General features: G+C 41.0%; 1 protein-coding gene across 7 annotated transcripts in view; it reads left to right on the top strand.

Annotated features, from left to right (window-relative positions):
- The window catches only part of GPBP1 (GC-rich promoter binding protein 1), an 87,956-nt gene that overhangs the window by 28,965 nt on the left and 39,198 nt on the right, over positions 1 to 19,793 (top strand). For 5 of the 7 annotated variants that reach the window (XM_007973117.3, XM_007973080.3, XM_007973107.3 and 2 more), the window contains exon 3: positions 7,583 to 7,702. The exons of the other annotated variants lie outside the window; for them this stretch is intronic. In XM_007973117.3, the coding sequence (XP_007971308.1) occupies positions 7,640 to 7,702 (63 nt within the window). In that variant the 5' untranslated portion in view covers positions 7,583 to 7,639. The remainder of the gene's footprint in view (positions 1 to 7,582; positions 7,703 to 19,793) is intronic. 7 annotated transcript variants of the gene reach the window in all.

Here is a 19,793-nt window from a genome sequence, read left to right as displayed (position 1 = left end):
GCTTTGATCACTATGGCCGAGGTGGGAGGATTGCTTGATTCCAGGAGTTGGATACCAACCTGGGCAACATAGTGAGACCCCATCTCTATGAAAAATATTTTTAAAATTAGTTGGGTGTGTTGGGGCATGCCTATATTCCGAGCCACTTGGGAGGCTGAGGTGGTAGGGTTGTTTGCACCCAGGCGGTGGAGGCTGCATTGAGTCATGGTAGTGCCACTGTGCTCCAGCCTGGGTGATAGAGTGAGACTTCGTCTCAAAAAATAAATAATCAAAATGGGCAAAGGACTTGAATATTTTTCCTAAGAAGATCTACAAATGGCCAGCTCACTATTACTTTGCAGTAAGTTTCGAAATAGGGAAGTGTGAGTTCTGTAACTTTATTCTTTTTCTGCATTGTTTTTGGATGTTTAGGGCCACTTGCACTTCCAAAGGAAATTGAGAATGGCCTTTTCTATTTCTGCACGAAAGAGTGTGTTGGATTTTTTCTTTTTTGAAATAGTGAAACTTATGGAAAAGTTCTCTTATCCCCCTTGCAGGGCGTGTGATGGGGTTGTGGCTTGCTGCTTTGGCACCCCGCTGCTCAAATCTCTAGGCAGAGCATGCAGACAGGGCAGGCTGTGGGACTCCGACCCCACTACAGCACCTGGGGTGAATGTTTACAGTTCCTGAAGCCTCAGTGGGCATGTGTTACAGGGTGCCCTTTCAGTCTAGCCATCCGTAGGCGGCTTGTATTAGCTCAGTTAGAAGCCCTGCTTTATCGCAAGGACAGAGGGCTTTCTTGCCTTGCTGTATGGGAAGAATTGAATCACACTTGGGCTTGGAGAACGAGTGCAAGGTTTTATTGAGTGGAAGTTTTCAGCAGATGGATGGGAAGCCAGGAGGGAGATGGAGTGGGAGGGTGGTTTTCCCCTGGAGTCCTGCAGCTCAGCGACCTGGGCTTTCCTCTGACCGCACCTGCCAAACTCAGCGAAACTTCGCGCCCTTCCACTGGTCGATGGCCTGCCAGCCTGCTCTCTTGTCAGTGTGGTCTTCCACCGGCGTGTGGTCTTCCACCGGCGTGTGGTCTTCCACCGATGTGTGGTCTTCCACTGGCATGCTCCCCTCGACGTCCAGCTGTTTGTGTGTTCTTTTGCCGGTATGTCTCTCTTAATGACGTCCAGCCACTTGTGTGTCTGCCTACTAGTCTCGGAGGGTTTTATAGGCACACGTTGGGGGTGTGACTGGCAGAGTGGTCTTGGGAAATGCAGCATTTGGGCAGGAAAACAGAAATGCCGTGGGCACAGACCCGGGGATGGAGCCCTAGCAAGGGACCATGCCCTTCCCTTTCCAGCACTTGTCTGCCCACTTCCGTTTCAGTGTGGTCTTACTCTTTCTCAGGGGGGTGAAGCCCTAGCCAGGGATCTCATGGAGGTGGAGCCCTAGCCAGGGATCATGCCCTTTTCTTCCCAGCACTTCCTTTCCTCCTTCCGTATCAATAGGGTCTCACTTTGTCGCTCAGGCTGGAGTGCAGTGGTGTGATCTTGGCTCACTGCATCCTCTGCTTCCTGGGCTCAAGCGATCCTTCTGCCTCATTGTCCGAAGTAGCTGTAGCTAGGACCACAGGTACGAGCCACCGTGCCTGGCTAATTTTTTTATTTTTGGTAGAGACGAGGTTCGCCATGTTGCCCAGGCTGGTTCCGAGCCACTGAGCTCAAGCAGTCTCCTCCCCTCGTCCTCCCAAAGTGCTGGGATTATAAGCGTGAACCACTGTGCCTGGCTGAGTGTTGGAATTTTAATAGAGATTGCGTTGAATCAGTAGATGATGATTGGGTAGTATTGATGTCTTAACAGTGTTAAGTTTCCCATTCCTCAGGGCTGTCTGTCTTGTTTTTTCTTTTCTTTTTTTTGAGACGCAGAGTCTCGCCCTGTCTCCCAGGCTGGAGTGCAATGGCGTGATCTCGGCTCACTGCAACCTCCGCCTCCTGGGTTCTAGCGATTCTCCTACCTCAGCCTTCCAAGTAGCTGGGATTACAGGCGCCTGCGTCCACACCCAGCTAATTTTTTTGTTTGTTTGTTTTTAGTAGAGACGGGGTTTCACCATGTTGGTCAGCCTTGTCTCAAACTCCTGACCCACCTGCCTCAGCCTCCCAAAGTGCTGGGATTACAGGCTTGAGCCACTGTGGCCGGCCAGGAATGTCTTTCTGTTTAGGTCTTTTAACATTTCTTTCAGCATTGTCTTAATAGTTTTTGGTGTACAAGTGTTACATTTTCTTCATTATGTTTATTTATTATAGGTATTTTATGCTTTTGGATTTTACTGCGAATTGAGTTTTCTTAATTTCTTTTTTGGATTGTTAATAGCGTATATACACACAGCTGTTTTTGTGTGTTGGTCTTGTATCTTGCAGGGTTTCTGAATTTAATTAGCTCTAATACATATTTTTTTGGACTCTTTAGAATTTGTATAAGATCATGTAATGTGTGAATAGGAATAATTTTACTTCTTCCTTCCAATTTGGATGCTTTTAAAAAAATTTGCACTGTCTCACTATGTTCCCCAGGCTGCAGTGTAGTGCTTTTCACAGGTGCCATTATAGCACTCTACAGCCTCGAACTGCGGGGCTCTAGCACTTCTCCCGTCCCAGGCTCCCACGTATCTGGGACTAAAGGTGCTTTGCACTGTGCTGGCTCAGGATGGCTTTCATTTCTCTTCTTGCCTAGTTACTATGGTTAGAACATCTACTACAGTGTTGAATAGAGCTTGTGAAAGCAGGGCATTCTTGTCTTGTTCCTGATCTTAAGGGGAAAGCTTTCAGTCTTTCACAGTTGAGGATGCTTTGCTGTGGGTTTTTTTAAAATAGATGCTGTTTATCAGGTTGAGCAAGTTTCCTTCTTGTTTCTAGTTTGTTGAGTATTTTTATAATTAAAGGGTGCTAGATTTTGTCAAATGCTTTTTCTGCATCAATTAAGATGATCATTTGGTATTTTTCTTTCATGTTATTAGTGTGGTGTATTATTGATTGATTTTTGTATGTTGAGTCACTCTTGCATTCCTGGGAAAATACTACTTTGTACGGTGTTTGATCCTTTTTATATGCTGCTAGATTTGGTTTACTGGTATTTTGTTGAGGATTTTTACTCTACTCTGGTTGTAGTTAGAATTCCTTAGCTATTGGTTGATTTTGGGTGTTTTTGATGGTCTTTGTGATTTTAAAGCTTAAAGTTTTCTGAAATCATTTTAAAGACTAAGTTTGTTATTCTGACGGAATCAATTTGAGTAAGTTTTTCTTTGAAAACGGCACAAATTTGGTAGGGTCAGAAATAAAACATAACAAAAAAGAGAAAAAGTTTCATCTATTTGTGTATTTTTTGCCAAAGTGTATTATTTTTCAGTCTGAAGAATAATCTTTTTTAAAAAATTAAAGTCAGGCATATGCACTTAAAGATGTACACTTTGGTTTTATTTTTTCAGAACCAGCTTTCTCCTGGGGAAATTTGTATTCTACATAGATGTCGTGAATAAATTGTAAATTTGGTGACAGAGAAAAAAAATTAGGGTTTTCATAGTAGCAGTATTTGTGTATCTTTTTTTTTTGGGGGGGGGGGTACAGAGTCTTGCTCTGTAGCCCCCAGGCTAGAGTGCAGTGGCGCAATCTCGGTTCACTGCAAGCTCCGCCTCCCGGGTTCACTCCATTCTCCTGCCTGGGCTGCCAGAGTAGCTGGGACTACAGGCGCTCACCACCACGCCCCGCTAATTTTTTTGTATTTTTAGTAGAGATGGGGTTTCACCATGTTAGCCAGGATGGTCTTGATCTCCTGACCTCATGATCTGCCCGTCTCGGCCTCCCAAAGTGCTGGTATTACAGGCAGGATCTACCGCGCCAGACCTGTTTGTGTATCTTAAACTCTTTATGTCCACATGGGACCTTCAGATATAAGAGAATCCAGTAGATTTCTTAAAAAATATTTTTTTCTTAAGCCAGTCAAATTTACCAGTGGGGGGCCAGTGGAAGATTTCTAATGAGTTGTGGAATGCTGACTCCTGGATTGTTAGTAGGACTGTTGATTTGCCTTTTTTGGGGGGGAGGGTAGTTGTCTTCTGTATGTACTTGGTTGTTGTGTATGTGTAAAGGAAATAATACATAAACATTTTAGTTGGTCTATTTCTAAAGTTGTTTGTATTAGTTTACTACGGCTGCCATTAGTTTACTAGGGCATACCGCAGACTGGGTGGCTTAAACAACAGAAAATTATTTTCTCAGTTTTGGGAGTTCTAAGTTCAGGATAGAGGCATCAGCAGAGGGTTGATTGCTTCTGAGACCTCTCTCCTTGGTTTGCAAATGACTGTCTGCTTGCTGCCTCTTCACATGGTCCTTTTATCTGTGCATGTGTCCAAATTTCTTATAAGGGCACAGTCTGGTAGGAATAGAACCCACTCTAATTGCCTCATTTGCAGTTAGTCACTTCTTTAAAGACCTTATCTTCAAATATTGCTACATTTGAGGTATTGGGGGCTATGACTTCAACATACGTCTTGTTGGTTGGGGGGACACAGTTCAACCCATAACATACACAGGGAAAGGAATCAGATGGCACAGTGCAGTTAAGATGAGTGGTGTGGAACTTGTGAAACTTTAATTAACCTTTATATACTTGTGTAACTGCCATAACAATACTGCTTTTTTTTTTTTTTAACCTTTTTTCAGAACATGAGTTAATTTTAAGATAGGATCTTCTCTGTCACCTGGGCTGAAGTACAGTGGCATGATCATAGGTCACTGCAGCCTCAAACTTCTGGTCTCAAGCAATCCTCTTCCCTCAGGCTCCCTAGTAGCTGAAACTACAGGCATAGACCACCACACTCAGCGGAGTCTTACCATGTTGCCTAGGCTGGCCTCAAACTCCTGGGCTCAAGGAATCCTCCCACTTCACCTCCCAGAGTGCTCGGATTACAGGCGTGAGCCTCCACACCAGGCCCATACTTTAAGAACTAGATTTAAATTAAAGTTAATATAAAGACATTGCAGAAATGAATAGGTGATTTTAGTGGTTTGCCTCTGGGGAATTTTTTTTTTTTTTGGTGATGGAGTTTTCTCCTTGCCCAGGCTGGAGTGCAGTGGCGTAATTTCAGCTCATTGCAACCTCCACCTCCTGGGTTCAAGCAGTTCTCCTGCCTCAGCCTCTCGAGTAGCTGGGACTACAGGCATGCACCACCATGCCCAGCTAATTTTGTATTTTTAGTAGAGATGAGGTTTCTCCATGTTGGTCAGGCTGGTCTCAAACTCCCAACCTCAGGTGATCTGCCCACCTCGGCCTCCCAAAGTGCTGAGGTGACAGACGTGAGCCATCGTGCTCGGCCATTACGTAACTTTTTACCATTTTGTATGGATATGCCTTTTTGAAAAATTATCAATTTTAATTAATTAATTTATTTTTTTGAGATAGTCTTGCTCTGTCATCCAGGCTGGAGGGCAGTGGCGTGATCTCAGCTCTCTGCAACCTCTGCCTCCCAGGTTCAAGTGATTTTCCTGCCTCTGCCTCCTGAGAAGCTGGAATTACAGGTGCCCACCACCGTACCCTGCTAATTTTTGTTTTTTTAGTAGAGATGAGGTTTCACCATTTTGACCAGGCTAGTCTCGAACTCCTGACCTTGTGATTCACGCACCTCAGCCTCCCAAAGTGTTGGGATTGTAGGCGTGAGCCCTACCAGTTTTTGGTTCGGTTCTCTGAAGTTTCTTACGAATTTTTATTTGGTACAAGCTTTTCATTCCCACTGAGTTACTGAAACTACAATTTTAAGAGTTTTCAACAGAGTTGTTGGAAAAGTGTGTATCACAAAGCACCGTTTAGCATTTAACTTCATGTTAAAAGATAAAAATCTTTTATAAATTTTAAAACACGTGAGTTTTCATTGTTATTCCACAAGACTTTGAAATTTAATGCAAATAGAAATAAATAGGACTCTGAATACCTGGATTTTTGTGATGTGCAGTATATTTTGGTTAGACATAGTCTCAAAACCTGTGTTTTGTTTCATGAGTGTTTTATTGGAATTCCTCTTAAGGTTTTCAAGTTGTATCAGAGTTTTTCTCCCTCAGCCAATATGAGCATTTAAACATTTTCACTTACATTGTCAGTTTTAACTAGTTGTATTTGCTTTTTGCATCTGGTTACTCTTAACCTTTCTTTTCTTTTCTTTTTTGAGACAGTTTTGCTTTTGTTGCACAGGCTGGAGTGCAGTGACTGTCTCGGCTCACTGCAATCTCTATCTCCCGGGCCAGGTTCAAGCAATTCTCTTGCTTCATTCAGCCTCCTGAGCAGCTGGGATTACAGGCGCATGCCACCACACCTGGCTAATTTTTTTTGTATTTTTGGTAGAGACAGGTTTCTCTATGCTGGCCAGGCTGGTCTTGAACTCCTGACCTCAAGTGATCCACCTGCCCACCTCAGCACCACAAAGTGATGGGATTATAGACATGAGCCACTGTGCCAGGCCCATTCCCTGGTTTAAAAGCAGTCCAGATGTATCATCAATTTAGTTGTAAAGATTTGAGTATATGTCTTTTTTATTTATTATTATTTTGAGAGGGAGCCTTGCTCTGTTGCCCAGGCTGGAGTGCAGTGGCATGATCTCAGCTCACTGCAACCTCTGCCTCCCAGGTTCAAGTGATTTTCCCGCCTCAGCCTCTCAAGTAGCTGGGATTACAGGCACCTGCCATCATGCCCAGCTAATTTTTTATTTTAGTAGAGATGGGGTTTCACCATGTTGTCTAGGCTGGTTCCGAACTCCTGACTTCAGGTGATCTCCCACCTTGGCTTCCCAGAGTGCTGGGATGACAGGCATGAGCCACTGCGCCTGGCCTGTCTTCCTTCTAAAACATAACCACCATACTATTATCACATCTAAAGTGATTATTCCTTAGTGCCATTTAATAATATCCAGCTTGTGTTCAAAGTTTTGATTGTTTCATAATTTTCTTTCTTTTTTTTTAAGGTTGATTTGTTCACATAAAGGATTCTTAGTTCATCTGCCCATTAAAAGCCACTGTTTGTTGTAGAAACCAGCTCATTTAACCTTTAAATTATCCCATGATCTGGATTTGACTTATTACTTCCCCCAGATGTCCTTTAACTTGTTCTCCATCTTGAATGTCCTGCTAATTGGTAGTTAAATCAGATTTCTAATTTTATTTTAGGTGGGCACAAGACTATGTCATAGATGGTACTCCGTATTTCATTTTGGGTTATGTCAGGAAACACTTGGTGTCTAGTTATCTATTTGATTTTTTTTAAAAAGCTATACTGAGGTATACTTTATGAAAAAACCAGTTTTAAGTTTATAATTTGAGGTTTGACAAATGTGTACTGTAGTAATAACCACTGTAATCAAGATAATACTCAGTTACCCAGAAAATTCCCTCTTGTTTCTTGGAGTCATCCCCCTTCCAAGTTGATCTATTTTCTATCACCATAGTTTTGTCTTTTCTGGATTTTCATTATAAATAGAATCCTATAGTAGTAAGTAGTAAGATCATTGTAATACAAAGGCGATAAATTTTGCCCAGGAGCTGCAGGTCTAATTCCTTCCATTTTTATATGACAGGGACTTGCCATGAGGTGTTGAAGCCTTGTTTCACTGAGTTGGAGAGACTGGACCTAAATGGCGCAGCATGACTTTGCTCCAGCCTGGCTTAATTTCCCTACTCCACCATCATCAACAAAGGTATTCTTTCTGCATCTCTCTTTCTGTCTGCTTCTCTTGCATTCGTTTTTTACACAAATGTAATTAAGTCATGGAGAAGTAATAGTATCTTTGCAGAGAAGTACATTTGTGGCTGGGCATGGTGGCTCACCCCTTGTAATCTCAGCACTTTGGGAGGCCGAGGTGGGTGGATCACCTGAGGTCGGGAGTTCGAGACCAGCCTGACCAACATGGAGGAACCCTGTCTCTACTGAAAATACAAACTTAACTAGGCGTGGTAGTGCATGCCTGTAATCCCATTTACTCAAGAGACTGTGGCAGGAGAATTGCTTGAACCCAGGAGGTGGAGGTTATGGTGAGCCAAGATCGCACCATTGCATTCCAGCCTGGGCAACAAGAGCAAAACTGTCTCAAAACGAAACAAAAAAACCCAAAACATTTATATTACCATCTAAGTTATTTAATTTGTTGGCTATATTAAAATTTTTTTTTTTTTTTGAGACGGAGCATTGCTCTGTCACCCAGGCTGGATTGCAGTGGCATGATCTTGGCTTATTGCAGCCTACGCTTCCTGGGTTCAAGCGATTCTTCTGCCTCAGCCTCCTTAGTATTTGGGATTACAGGGGTGGGTCACTATGCCTGACTAACTTCTATATTTTTTTTAATAGTAGAGGTGAGGTTTTTGCCATGTTGGCTAGGATAGTCTCTAATGCCTGACGTCAAGTGATCTGCCTGCCTCGGTCTCCCAAATTGCTGGGATTACAGGCATGCACCACCATGCCCTGCCTGTTCTATTAGTTAACAAGTCAGTTTTTATTATACCATCAGCGCACTAAGCCATTTATTTCAAAGTTAGCTTTTGTAGTAATCAGTTTCAAAAATTTTAATTTTTACTAGTCAGATACGTTGAATAGAGCATCTTACCTTTTTCTATACTGTTTTTTACTCTTACATAGGTTGACTTGTTCATAATGATACCCACCAGACATGGCGTACTTCACTTTGCAAAGTGCTTTGCTGAACATTATGTAATTTGTTCATAATTCCATGAATGTGGTGATTTAGAATTATTCTTAGTCCCTGCTATACTCATTTTAAATATTGATCTCCTTTTTCTATGAGGGAAAGTAAAATCATTGAGGTGCAGAGAAAAGGGTTTGTGCACAGTCACTTTGGGATGAGGACGATTTATCTGAGTTCTCTGTGTCTTTCCCCATCTCTCTGTAAAACTGTTTGTCTCATTTGGTATCAAACCCATCTGTCAGGCTCCATTAATTCCCAGCTAATTGCTCTATTGTTTTCATTAATGCCTTTGGGGGCCTACATTGTGATCCATGCTCTGATCCAATTTAGTTATGGCAGGTGTAGTTTTGAGGCCCAGCCTCCTGAGGTTGGTTCTGACCGTAGTAGGGCTCTCCTTACGTATCTCTTTCTCAGATTCATTCAGAACTAACTGGCCTGTGATTCAGCTTATTGCTCTTCATGGAGAGGAGCTACCAGCCTCTTATTACTACCAGTATCTCCATTGTTTCTGAGAGGGCTGTTAGTGTTGAATAAAGTTAGTTCCTTTGAGAGACTGCTTCTTACCCTTAGCAAAATCTTTGAATCATTACTCCTCATGCTAGGTGGAGCAATAGCCTGAATCTTCTCAATTTGTTTTTCCAGAGTGAAACTACTGCCCTATTAGATAGCTGGAGCAAGAGCAATTAGGGCTCAGTTTTCTTGGGCTGATGAACCTGGGTTAGAGCCTTCATTCTGTGAGTGGGGGTTGGGTGGAATAAAGGAGCCTCAGATTTCTTGACTGTAGTTATCAGGAATTTAACTTCTTCAATTCGAGTTGGAGCGGGTGAGAAATGTTGGCAGTCTGCCTCTCCCAGTAAGGTGTACCCCTTGTTTAGGAGATGAGACGGGAGAAGAAACCTGTCTTCTCTTGATTATAGCTGCCCAGATTGGATGCAGGAGGGGTAGTTGGTTGTAGCTCAAGTGCTGCAGACTCTTAAATAATTGAGTTTTAGTTTGAACAAGTATAACTGGGAAAAACAATTAAAAAACAAAACACTGTGACTGGGTGTGGTGGCTCACACCTGTAATCCCAGCACTTTGGGAGGCACAGGTGGGCAGATCACTTGAGGTCAAGAATTCAAGACCAGCCTAGCCAACATGGCCAAACCCCATCTCTAATAAAAATACAAAAATTAGCCAGGTGTGGTGGCATGAGGTTGCAGGGAGCTGAGATCGCGCCACTGCAGTCCAGCCTGGGTGAAGGAGCGAGACTCTGTCTTAAAAACAAAACAAAACACTAAAAGTGTGAAAATTATTCTAAGGGCACATAGCAAATGAAGAAACATTTATTCAAGAAAATCTAAAAACTTTGTGTTTCTGTACTATTCTTCTGATAACCTGCTTTTTCCTTATAAACATTTTTTCAAAGCCTTTTCGTGTATCTGGAATCCTTTTTTTCCCCACATAAATATGGCTTTTGAATGGCTCATGACTAAAATTTCAGGAATAATGTGAACTTTGCAATATCATACATTAGGACTCACTAAGGAATGTTCATTTAACTTATATAAATAAAAATAGAATAGTTTTTTACAGATACATTTACAGACATTCAAGGAGATTGCAAATTATTAAAATTGTCTATTTTTAAGATGTGCTAAGAATAAATTTTTGAAGCAGATGCTAGAAATGGGCTTTTTTGATAGATTATGTAAAAAAAAGATAGTGATTTAATAGTCTACAAAGTGGAAAATAGCGGCGTATTCTGACAAAAAGTCATAATACAATTTTTTTGGTCAAGTTATTTTGTTAGGGAAGCTTTTTGATGGGCCTTTCTTCCAGCATGATCTAGTGTGTAGACATAAACAACTACGGCCCGGGTGCAGTGGCTCACGCCTACAATCCCAGCACTTTGGGAGGCTGAGGCAGGTGGATCACCTGAGGTCAGGAGTTTGAGAGCAATCTGACCAACGTGGAGAAACCCCGTCTTTACTAAAAATACAAAATTAGCAGGGTTTGGTGTTGCATGCCTTAATCCAGGCTGAGAATCGCTTGAACCGGGAGACGGAGGTTGTGGTAAGCCGAGATTGTGCCGTTGCACTCCAGCCTGGGCAAGAAGAGTGAAATGCTGTCTCAAAACAAACACACACACACAAAAAACTGTAAGTGGTCAAAGATCCACCTGTAACTGTCTAAATACTTGCCTCTAAATAATGAGACAATGCGAATGCAAAGAGCTGGTATAATTAAGAATATAACCATTTTCAGAAAAAGCACGTTGATTCTCTTGGGCCGGACGTGGTGGCTCACACCTATAATCCCAGCACTATGGGGGCGCTGAGGCTGGAGAATCTCTTGAGGCCAGGAGTTTGAGAGCAGCCTGGGCAACATGGTGAAACCCTGCCTCTCTACAAAAGTAAATAAATTAAATAAATGAAAATTTTCACACAGATTAAGAGTTTATTTAAAAATATCTTTCTCATGAATACTAGTTAATTTCTTATCACTTATGAAATTTTTTATAGTAATGTATACTTTTGGTTCAGCCAAGTTGTGTTCATTTTGATGGAAAGTAATTTCTTTAGGTGTTATGACTTTTCTAGACTATAAGATTTATGTAAAAGAAAAGAAAACAAAACAAAACAAAAAACTATTTTTCCTTTCTACTCTCAACACAGAACACTTCTATAACCACATATTTTGGATTCTCCCCCTCAAAGCAGTTCTCTAGCAGACACTACCTGGGTATCCTGTAATGCATTTCAGTTCTGACACTGTCTGCTTGGGATAGTGTCAGATCCCACAGGTTGAGTTTTCAGTCCCACAAGGCTGCCTTCACTTCAGATGCCAATAGCCAGTCCCAGTCACCAGTACTTCTCACTGGTTACAAAGCAGGGTTTCTGCAACCACCCCCGTCGGGTCTGAACCATTTCCTAGGATGGCTCAAAGAATTCAGGGGAACACATTTGCTGATTTATTATTATTATAAAGGATACTGGTGAATAGATTGATAATGGTGAGGTATGGAGAGGTGGTGTGTGGAGCTTCAATGTCCTGTCTGGGTATACTACCCTCCCAGCAGTTTCATGTGTTCAGCAATTGTTGGTCTGTGGGTGGGGCTGAAAGTTCATACTCTCTAGTTTGTGGGTGGGGCTGAAAGTTCATATTCTCTAATCACTTGATTTTTGCTGTTGCCCTATGCTGAGACTGTTGGGGGCCCCCAGTCTAAGTGACCATTAACATAAACTTGAATTATCACAGGGACCTGATAACTTGGTTTCACCTCAAGTGATCCGCCTGCCTCTGCCTCCCAGAGTGCTGGGTAACAGGCATGAGCCACCACACTCGGCCTGGAAACAATTTTATAATTTGGAATTTTCTTCTCCCATAAGGACTTACCCAGGTCTTAATAAATTTGCCATATGTGTTGAAAAAGATACATTGAAATTACAGAATTTTCCTATAGATTGTAATTTTGGGGTTTGAAGATGGATCTTAGTGATCATCTAAACCTTATACAGATTTTGGAAGGTTAGTTGAATTGCTTTCACATTGCTGGTTAGTGCGAGCCTAGATTGGAATCCAGGATGCATCTGCTATTCTGCGGTCTTTCTATAGGACTCATTTTGGAATTCTGTAAAATGAGTAAAAATTTCATTGACTGTAAAAAAGGGACTTGAGGCCGGGTGTGGTGGCTCACGCCTATAATCTCAGCATTTTAGGAGGCCAAGGCTAGTGGATCACCCGAGGTCAGGAGTTCGAGACCAGCCTGGCCAACATGGTGAAACCCCGTCTCTACTAAAAATACAAAAATTGGTCGAGAGTGGTAGCACGTACCTGTAGTCCCAGCTACTCGGGAGGCTGAGGGAGGAGAATCACTTGAACCTGGGAGGCAGAGGTTGCAGTGAGCCCAGATCGCACCACTACACTCCAGCCTGGGTGACAGAGTGAGACTCTGTCTCAAACAAACAAACAAGGATGACAGAGTGAGACTCTGTCTCAAACAAACACACGCATACACACACAAAACAAATAATTAAAATTTAAAAAATGGTACTTGAAATTGTTGGGGAATGGAGACCTCTATTGATTAAGCCACTGAAATCACTAGTTGTTACTGACTGCCACCTTCTCATTCTTGTGTGGGTCCCTGGAATTCATCCCAGCCGAGCTGCTCTCATTGGTCTTTTAAGTCAGCATTTTCCCCAGTCCTGCCTGGATGCATATGGGTTTCCTGCTTTTGTCTTTGTTTACTTTTCCTTTTTTTGTCATTTTCTCTGAAATAAATGTAAGACTTCTTGTAATTTTTAAGCGATTTCATAGCTAACATAAAGCACAGTAATAAAAATCAGCATCTGGGCCGGGTGCGGTGGCTCATGCCTGTAAATCCCAGCACTTTGGGAGGCCGAAGCAGGCGGATCACCTGAGGTTGGGAGTTTGAGACCAGCCTGACCAACGTGGAAAAACCCCGTCTCTACTAAAAATAAAAAATTAGCTGGGCTTGGTGGCGCATGCCTGTAATCCTAGCTACTTGGGAGGCTTGAGGCAGGAGAATCGCTTGAACCCGGAAGGTGGAGGTTGTGGTGAGCTGAGATCTTGCCATTGCACTCCAGCCTGGGCAACAAGAGTAAGACCCCGTCTCAAAAAAAAAAAAAAAAAAAAATCTGGAAAGATAAACAAAACATTAAAAAAAAAACTTGTAAATATTTTTTGTCTTCGTTTAAATGTTAACTTGAAGCTAAGATTGGTACTTTAAAAAATAAAAAAAATAGAGACAGGGTCTCACTATCTCGCCCAGACGGGTCTTGAACTGCTGAGCTCAGGAGATCCTTCCGTCTTAGCCTCCCAAAGTGTGATTACAGATGTGAGCCATTGAGCCTGGCTGATAATTGTTACCATGCATTGAAATTCTTAATGCTTTTTGGGACGTGACTCTGGATTAGTTTGTATAGGCCCTCATAATGATGATGATTTTGATTTTTAGAATTTGGAATGCCAATTCTAAATTCTGAATTCTTCTAATTGAAAATTAGCTTTAGAAAATAGTTGACAATTTAAACTTTTTTTTTTTTTTTTTTTTTTTTGAGATGGAGTCTCGCTCTGTCACCCAAGCTGGAATGCAGTCGTGTGATCTCTGCTCACTGCAACCCCCGCCTCCCGGGTTCAAACGATTCTCCTGCCTCAGCCTCCTGAGTAGTTGGGCTTATAGGTTCCTGCCAACACACCCACCTGATTTTTGTATTTTTAGTGGAGATGGGGTTTCACCATATTGTCCAGGCTGGCCTCAGACTCCTGACCTCAGGTGATCCACCTGACTTGGCTTCCCAAAGTGCTGGGATTACAGGCATGAGCCACTGCACCCCACCCAATTTAAACTCTCACCTAGCAGTATTTGAGATTTGTTTCTTTGCCCGTAGTGGTTTTGACAAACAAAATACCTTCTAGTGATACTTTTATTATACCTTCTCTGTCTTATTCTTCCCTCTGTCAGATCCTCATTTATGAATTCTATTTGTAATTAACCTCTTGTTTTCTGCCATTGTCTTTTGTTTACCCACATCATTTTTCTCTTTTTAATATTGTTCTGAGTAAGTGGAACATACATTTAGTATTGCATTCTCTATTTAAATTAAATGATAGTATTTATTTTTTGTTTGGAAAGATGACATGAAGATTTGAATTAAGGGTAAAAATGTTTTCAGAACTGTATGGCAGTAGTTTTGAAATGTGTAGAACTTTAGCCCCATCATGTGGTAAAAATTTAAACTGCATGTGGCTGAGTATAACTCTCTTATTTAGGGCAGTGACTTTTAGACTGTTAGTTGTGACCTGTAGTGAGAAGGATATTTTACACACTCTCTTCATTTCCACGTAGATATAACAAATAAATTTCATATACCTATGGTACACTAATGTTTTCTTCTGTAGTTTTCTGGTTTTTTAAAAATTCCATTAAAAAATGCTAGTTGTGACTGATCTCATCATTTGTTAATAGGTCCTGACCAGCAGTTTGAAAGTATTACTGAATGAATGTTTTTGTTGTTGTTGTTGTTGTTGTTTTTTTTTTTTTTTGAGACAGAGTCTCGCTCTGTCGCCCGGGTTGGAGTGCAGTGGCCGGATCTCAGCTCACTGCAAGCTCCGCCTCCCGGGTTTACGCCATTCTCCTGCCTCAGCCTCCCGAGTAGCTGGGACTACAGGCGTCTGCCACCTCGCCCGGCTAGTTTTTTGTATTTTTTAGTAGAGACGGGGTTTCACCATGTTAGCCAGGATGGTCTCGATCTTCTGACCTCGTGATCCGCCCGTCTCGGCCTCCCAAAGTGCTGGGATTACAGGCTTGAGCCACCGCGCCCAGCCTACTGAATGAATGTTGAACAGATACTGAAAAATTTAGATAACTAGCAAATTCTGTTTGTTATGCTAGGAAGGATGACAAAATGATCCCTGTAAACAGGATGCTGTATCTTCATAATTGTTTGATGAAAGATTTCAGGGCTGTGGTATTAAAAGGGTAGATGAATGGTATGAAATAGAAACAAAGTTGGAGAATTTTTTTCTTTTTAAACAAAATAAAAAAATGTGTTATGGTGGAACTTTACTATGATGAATACATTTTCATATCTGTATTCAATAATCTGTAGTTATCTCTATAACTAGTGTATAATAGTAATATTTTTTGATTCTTTTATTGCAATGTTAAAAAGATTAGTATTACTCTACCAAATCTTTCCTTTGACAACGTAAGCAATGTCAGCTTGCGATGAAAATGTAGGCTATTTATACTTTTAGGGCTGAAAGGATCAGAAAATTCAATCAGACTGCTAGTCGAGTTCATTGAAACTTTTATTTTGATTTTTGCTGTTCTGAAGGCACATAGGCAGAGTTCATTGAAACTTCTATGGAGAAGGTTTACTGTGTAGATTTTTTGGTTTATTGTTTATTTAGGTATTCTGGGATTTAGAGAAAATTTTAAATGAAACTTTTTAAAAAATTTTTTTATTTTTATTTTTTTTTTTTAATTTTTCTAGAGACAGGGTCTCACTTTGTTGCCCAGGCTGGTCTTAAAATCAGTGCTGGGATTATAGGCTTGAGCCACTGTACCTGGCCTTAAAACTATTTTTAAAAACAGTCCAGAAAGAAAGGCAGTGTAAGAGGAAATGGATGGAGATGGGCTCTGCCTTACTTGTTCTAATAAAACACTTTATATAAAGGTAACAAAAATATTAAGATGGTAGACACTCTTATCTCTGCCTGCCCCACCATTTACAGATGAGGGAACTCAGGTTGAGATTAATTTGCTGAGACATACTAGAGCTAGAATAGAAAGCCGTATGTATCAGACTTTAAAATTCATCCGTTTAATAACTTTTCGTGATTATTAGGATAGTAGACTAGGTTTCAGAAGAGAAATACTAGGATACTTTTATGCATACACCAAAATATATTTTTATCCCAGTTTGGAGAAACATGAAATAATTGTTTTTTCCCTTTTTTTCGAGGATACCTTCTCTGGTTATCTTTCTATAGTCAGTCATAAGAAATTCATCTCTTTTGGCTGTATAAACTTTTGTTGAGTGGATCTACGTGAATTATGTAATTAATTACCTATTAATGGATTAGACTGTAGAAATACCTGGGCATTTCTTGAATATAATGGTAAGGTAAATTTCTAGCAGAATTACTGGGTCAGAAGGTTTGTACATTTTGGTAGATAATGCCTAACTGCTCTCCAAAAAGTTCTCACCTACTTGTAATCCCGTTACAGTTTTATGGGAAGGGGGGCAGCTTTTCAGTCTTGGAGATACTGGATGTTTTCATTTTTACGTTTTTGTGAAATTAGATGAAAAGATAATACTTTGTTTTGATTTGCATCACTTAATTACGATTGAGCATATTTTTGTGTTAGAAATTTTTTCTCAGAATTGCTTATGTAGGCTATTTCTTAGTGACTTATAGCTCTTTTCATATTGGGTTATGTTTGACTATATTTTTTATTTAAAATTTTTTTTCATATGGCACCTGAGAACTAAGCAGATGCCATTTATATTCCAAATGTTTTTCTACAGCTTGTTTGATGTTTTAAAAATTTCCTTAAAATTTTTTCCCCCTTAGAGACAGGGTCTCACTGTGTTGGCTGGTCTTGAACCCCTGGCCTCGAGTGATGCTCCTGCCTCAGCTTCCTGAGTAGCTGGGACTATAGGTGCACACTACTGTACCCAGTTGTGTTTGATACTCTTAAAAAGACTATGTAGAAGGTTTTAATGAAGTATTTAAATGTACAAAGAAGTAAGTAAACACTAACCACCCTGGTAATTAAGTAGGCCAGGTGCAATGATTCGCTTCTGTAATCTCAGTACTTTGGGAGGCTGAGGTAGGAGGATCGCTTGAGGGTAGAAATTCAAGACCAGTCTTGGCAACCTGATGAGATCTCGTCTATACAAAATAATTAAAAATGATTAGCCAGGCATGGTGGCTTGCACCTGTAGTCCCAGCTACTCTGGAGGCTAAGGCAGTAGGATCACTTGAGCCCAGAGGTTGTTTGAGGCTGCATTGAGCTATGAGTGTGCTAGTAGAGCTGGACAACAGAGTAAAACCCTGTCTCAAACAAACAAACAAAAAAATTTAGGCCAGGTATGGTAGGTAGCTCATGCGTGTAATCCCAGCACTTTGGGAAGCTGAGGCAGGCGGATCAGCTGAGGTCAGGAGTTCAGGAGCAGTCTGGCCAACATGGTGAAACCCTGTCTCTACTAAAAATACAAAAATTAGCTGGGCATGATGGTACGTGCCTGTAAATCCCAGCTACTCAGGAGGCTGAGGCAGGATAATCACTCAAACCCGGGAGGAAGAGATTGCAGTGAGCCAGAATTGTACCACTGCACTCCAGTCTGGGCAACAGAGCGAGACTCCGTCTCAAAAAAAAAAAAAAAAATTTTACCACTCAACATAGTTATATCTTAAACATTTCACTATATTTGCTTTATATTTCTTTTTGGAAATAGAGTATTACATATACAGAGTCCACTATTTACTTCAAAATCCTGTTTCCATTTTAATTTTTTTCCCACAGGTATTCTCAATGCATATTCTTATTATTATATGTGTAAATGCCAGTAGATAGTATTGTATGTTTTAAAATTTACATAAATGGTTATTTAAATGTCTACATGTTGCTTTTCATTATGTCTGAAATTTTTTTCATGTTGATATCTATAGGTTTAGTGTAGTTATCTTGAACTTTGACTAGTATTCTATTTTGTGTCCACTCACCACATTTTGTTTGTCTATTTAGCCTTAGATTGTTTATAACTTTTGGCTATGACAGAGTACTGCATTGAATGCTTTTGTAATTTCTCCTTGTCCATATGTGTAAGAATTTTTAAGGCTACTGCTTCTCAAAACTTTTTATAGGTATTAAGACAACTTGGGATTTTGTTAAAATTAAGTTTCTGATTCAATAGGTCTTTGGTAGGGTCCCAAATTCTAATAAACCTCCAAGTGATGCTGACGCTGCCTATCTGTGGACTACGTTATGAATAGCAGTACTCTAAGCTATAGTTAGAAGTAAAATTGCTGGGACTTGATTAGATATTGCCACATTCTTTCCCTTGTGGTGGTCTAATTTTTACTCCATATGCTATCTGTAACTATTTTCTTTTTTTCTTTTTTCTTTTTTTTTGAGACGGAGTCTCACTCTGTCGCCCAGGCTGGAGTGCAGTGGCATGATCTTGGCTCACTGCAACCTCTGCCTCCCAGGTTCAAGCGATTTTCCTGCCTCGGCTTCCTGAGTAGCCAGGACTACACTCGTGTGCCACCGTGCCCAGCTAATTTTTTGTGTTTTTAGTAGAGACAAGTTTCACTGTGTTAGCCAGGGTGGTCTCTGTCTCCTGACCCCCTGATACTCCCACCTCGGCCTCCCAAAGTGCTGGGATTACAGGTGTGAGCTAACATGCCCGGCCTCTATAACTATTTTCTTTATACTCTTGCCAGAAGTTTGTCAGATGAGCTCCAATTCTTGGTGCTACCAATGGTACCTTACTATGGTTGAAACTTTTTCAAGAATGCCTTGCAGGGTCAATATTCAGTATAATCAGTGGACATTCCATGCTCTCTACCATCCATAGACATCTGGTATTGTGAAGTACTAGAAGAACATCTTCAAAATTCAGCTCAAAACAAGTTAAAACTCTACCTTCCTTACCTCCTCACACCTCTGTGAGGCTGTTTGGTCATTGAATGCAGCATAACTAAAACCTCTTCATAGTCGCTTCCTGGGTATAATTGGTATAAAATAAATGAGAAATTGTGAGAATGTAGACATTTTAATTATATATATATTTTTTAAATTATATTTTTAATTAAATTTTTTTTTTCCTAGAGACAGGGTCTCAGACTATGGCCTAGGCTGGAGTACAGTGGCGTGATCATAGCTTGGTGCAACCTGGAACTCCTGGACACAAGTGATCCTCTTTTTTTTATTTTTGTTTTTTTTTGAGACTAAGTCTCTCTCTCTTGCCGAGGCTGGAGTGCAGTGGCACAATCTCAGCTCACTGCAACCTTTGCCTCCCAGGTTCAAGCATTTCTGTTCCAACCTCCCAAGTAGCTGGGACTACAGTCACACGCCACCATGCCCCACTAATTTTTGTATTTTTAGTAGAGACGGGATTTCACCATATTGGTCAGGCTGATCTCGAGCTCCTGACCTCAGGCGATCCACCTGCCTCAGCCTCCCAAAGTGCTGGGATTACAGATGTGAGCCACAGTGCCCGTCCTCAAGTGATCATCTCTAGTCAACCTTCCAAGTAGCTGGGACTAAAGGTGCACACCACCATGCCCAGCTAATTTTTTTGTAGAGATGGGGTCTTGCTATGTTGCCAAGACTGGTCTTGAACTCCCGGCCTCCCAAAGCACTGGGATTATAGGCAAGAGCCACCATACCCAGTTTATAGTTTTAAAATTTGGGATTATGACCTGACCATCCTTGGACATGACATTGCTTTCCTCTAAGAGTAAAGTCCAGGCCATACCCCAGGGTGATAACGTGGCCAAAATGGAATCTAAGTAATTCTGACTTATTAGATTCTCTTGGGTTGACATCCTAGATCATGAAGACAAT

The sequence above is a fragment of the Chlorocebus sabaeus genome, chromosome 4 (assembly GCF_047675955.1).
Source record: "Chlorocebus sabaeus isolate Y175 chromosome 4, mChlSab1.0.hap1, whole genome shotgun sequence".
Classification (NCBI taxonomy): Eukaryota; Metazoa; Chordata; class Mammalia; order Primates; family Cercopithecidae; genus Chlorocebus; species Chlorocebus sabaeus.
The sequence above is the reverse complement of the archived record's forward strand: the minus strand, read 5'-3'. Positions and strand labels throughout refer to the sequence as shown.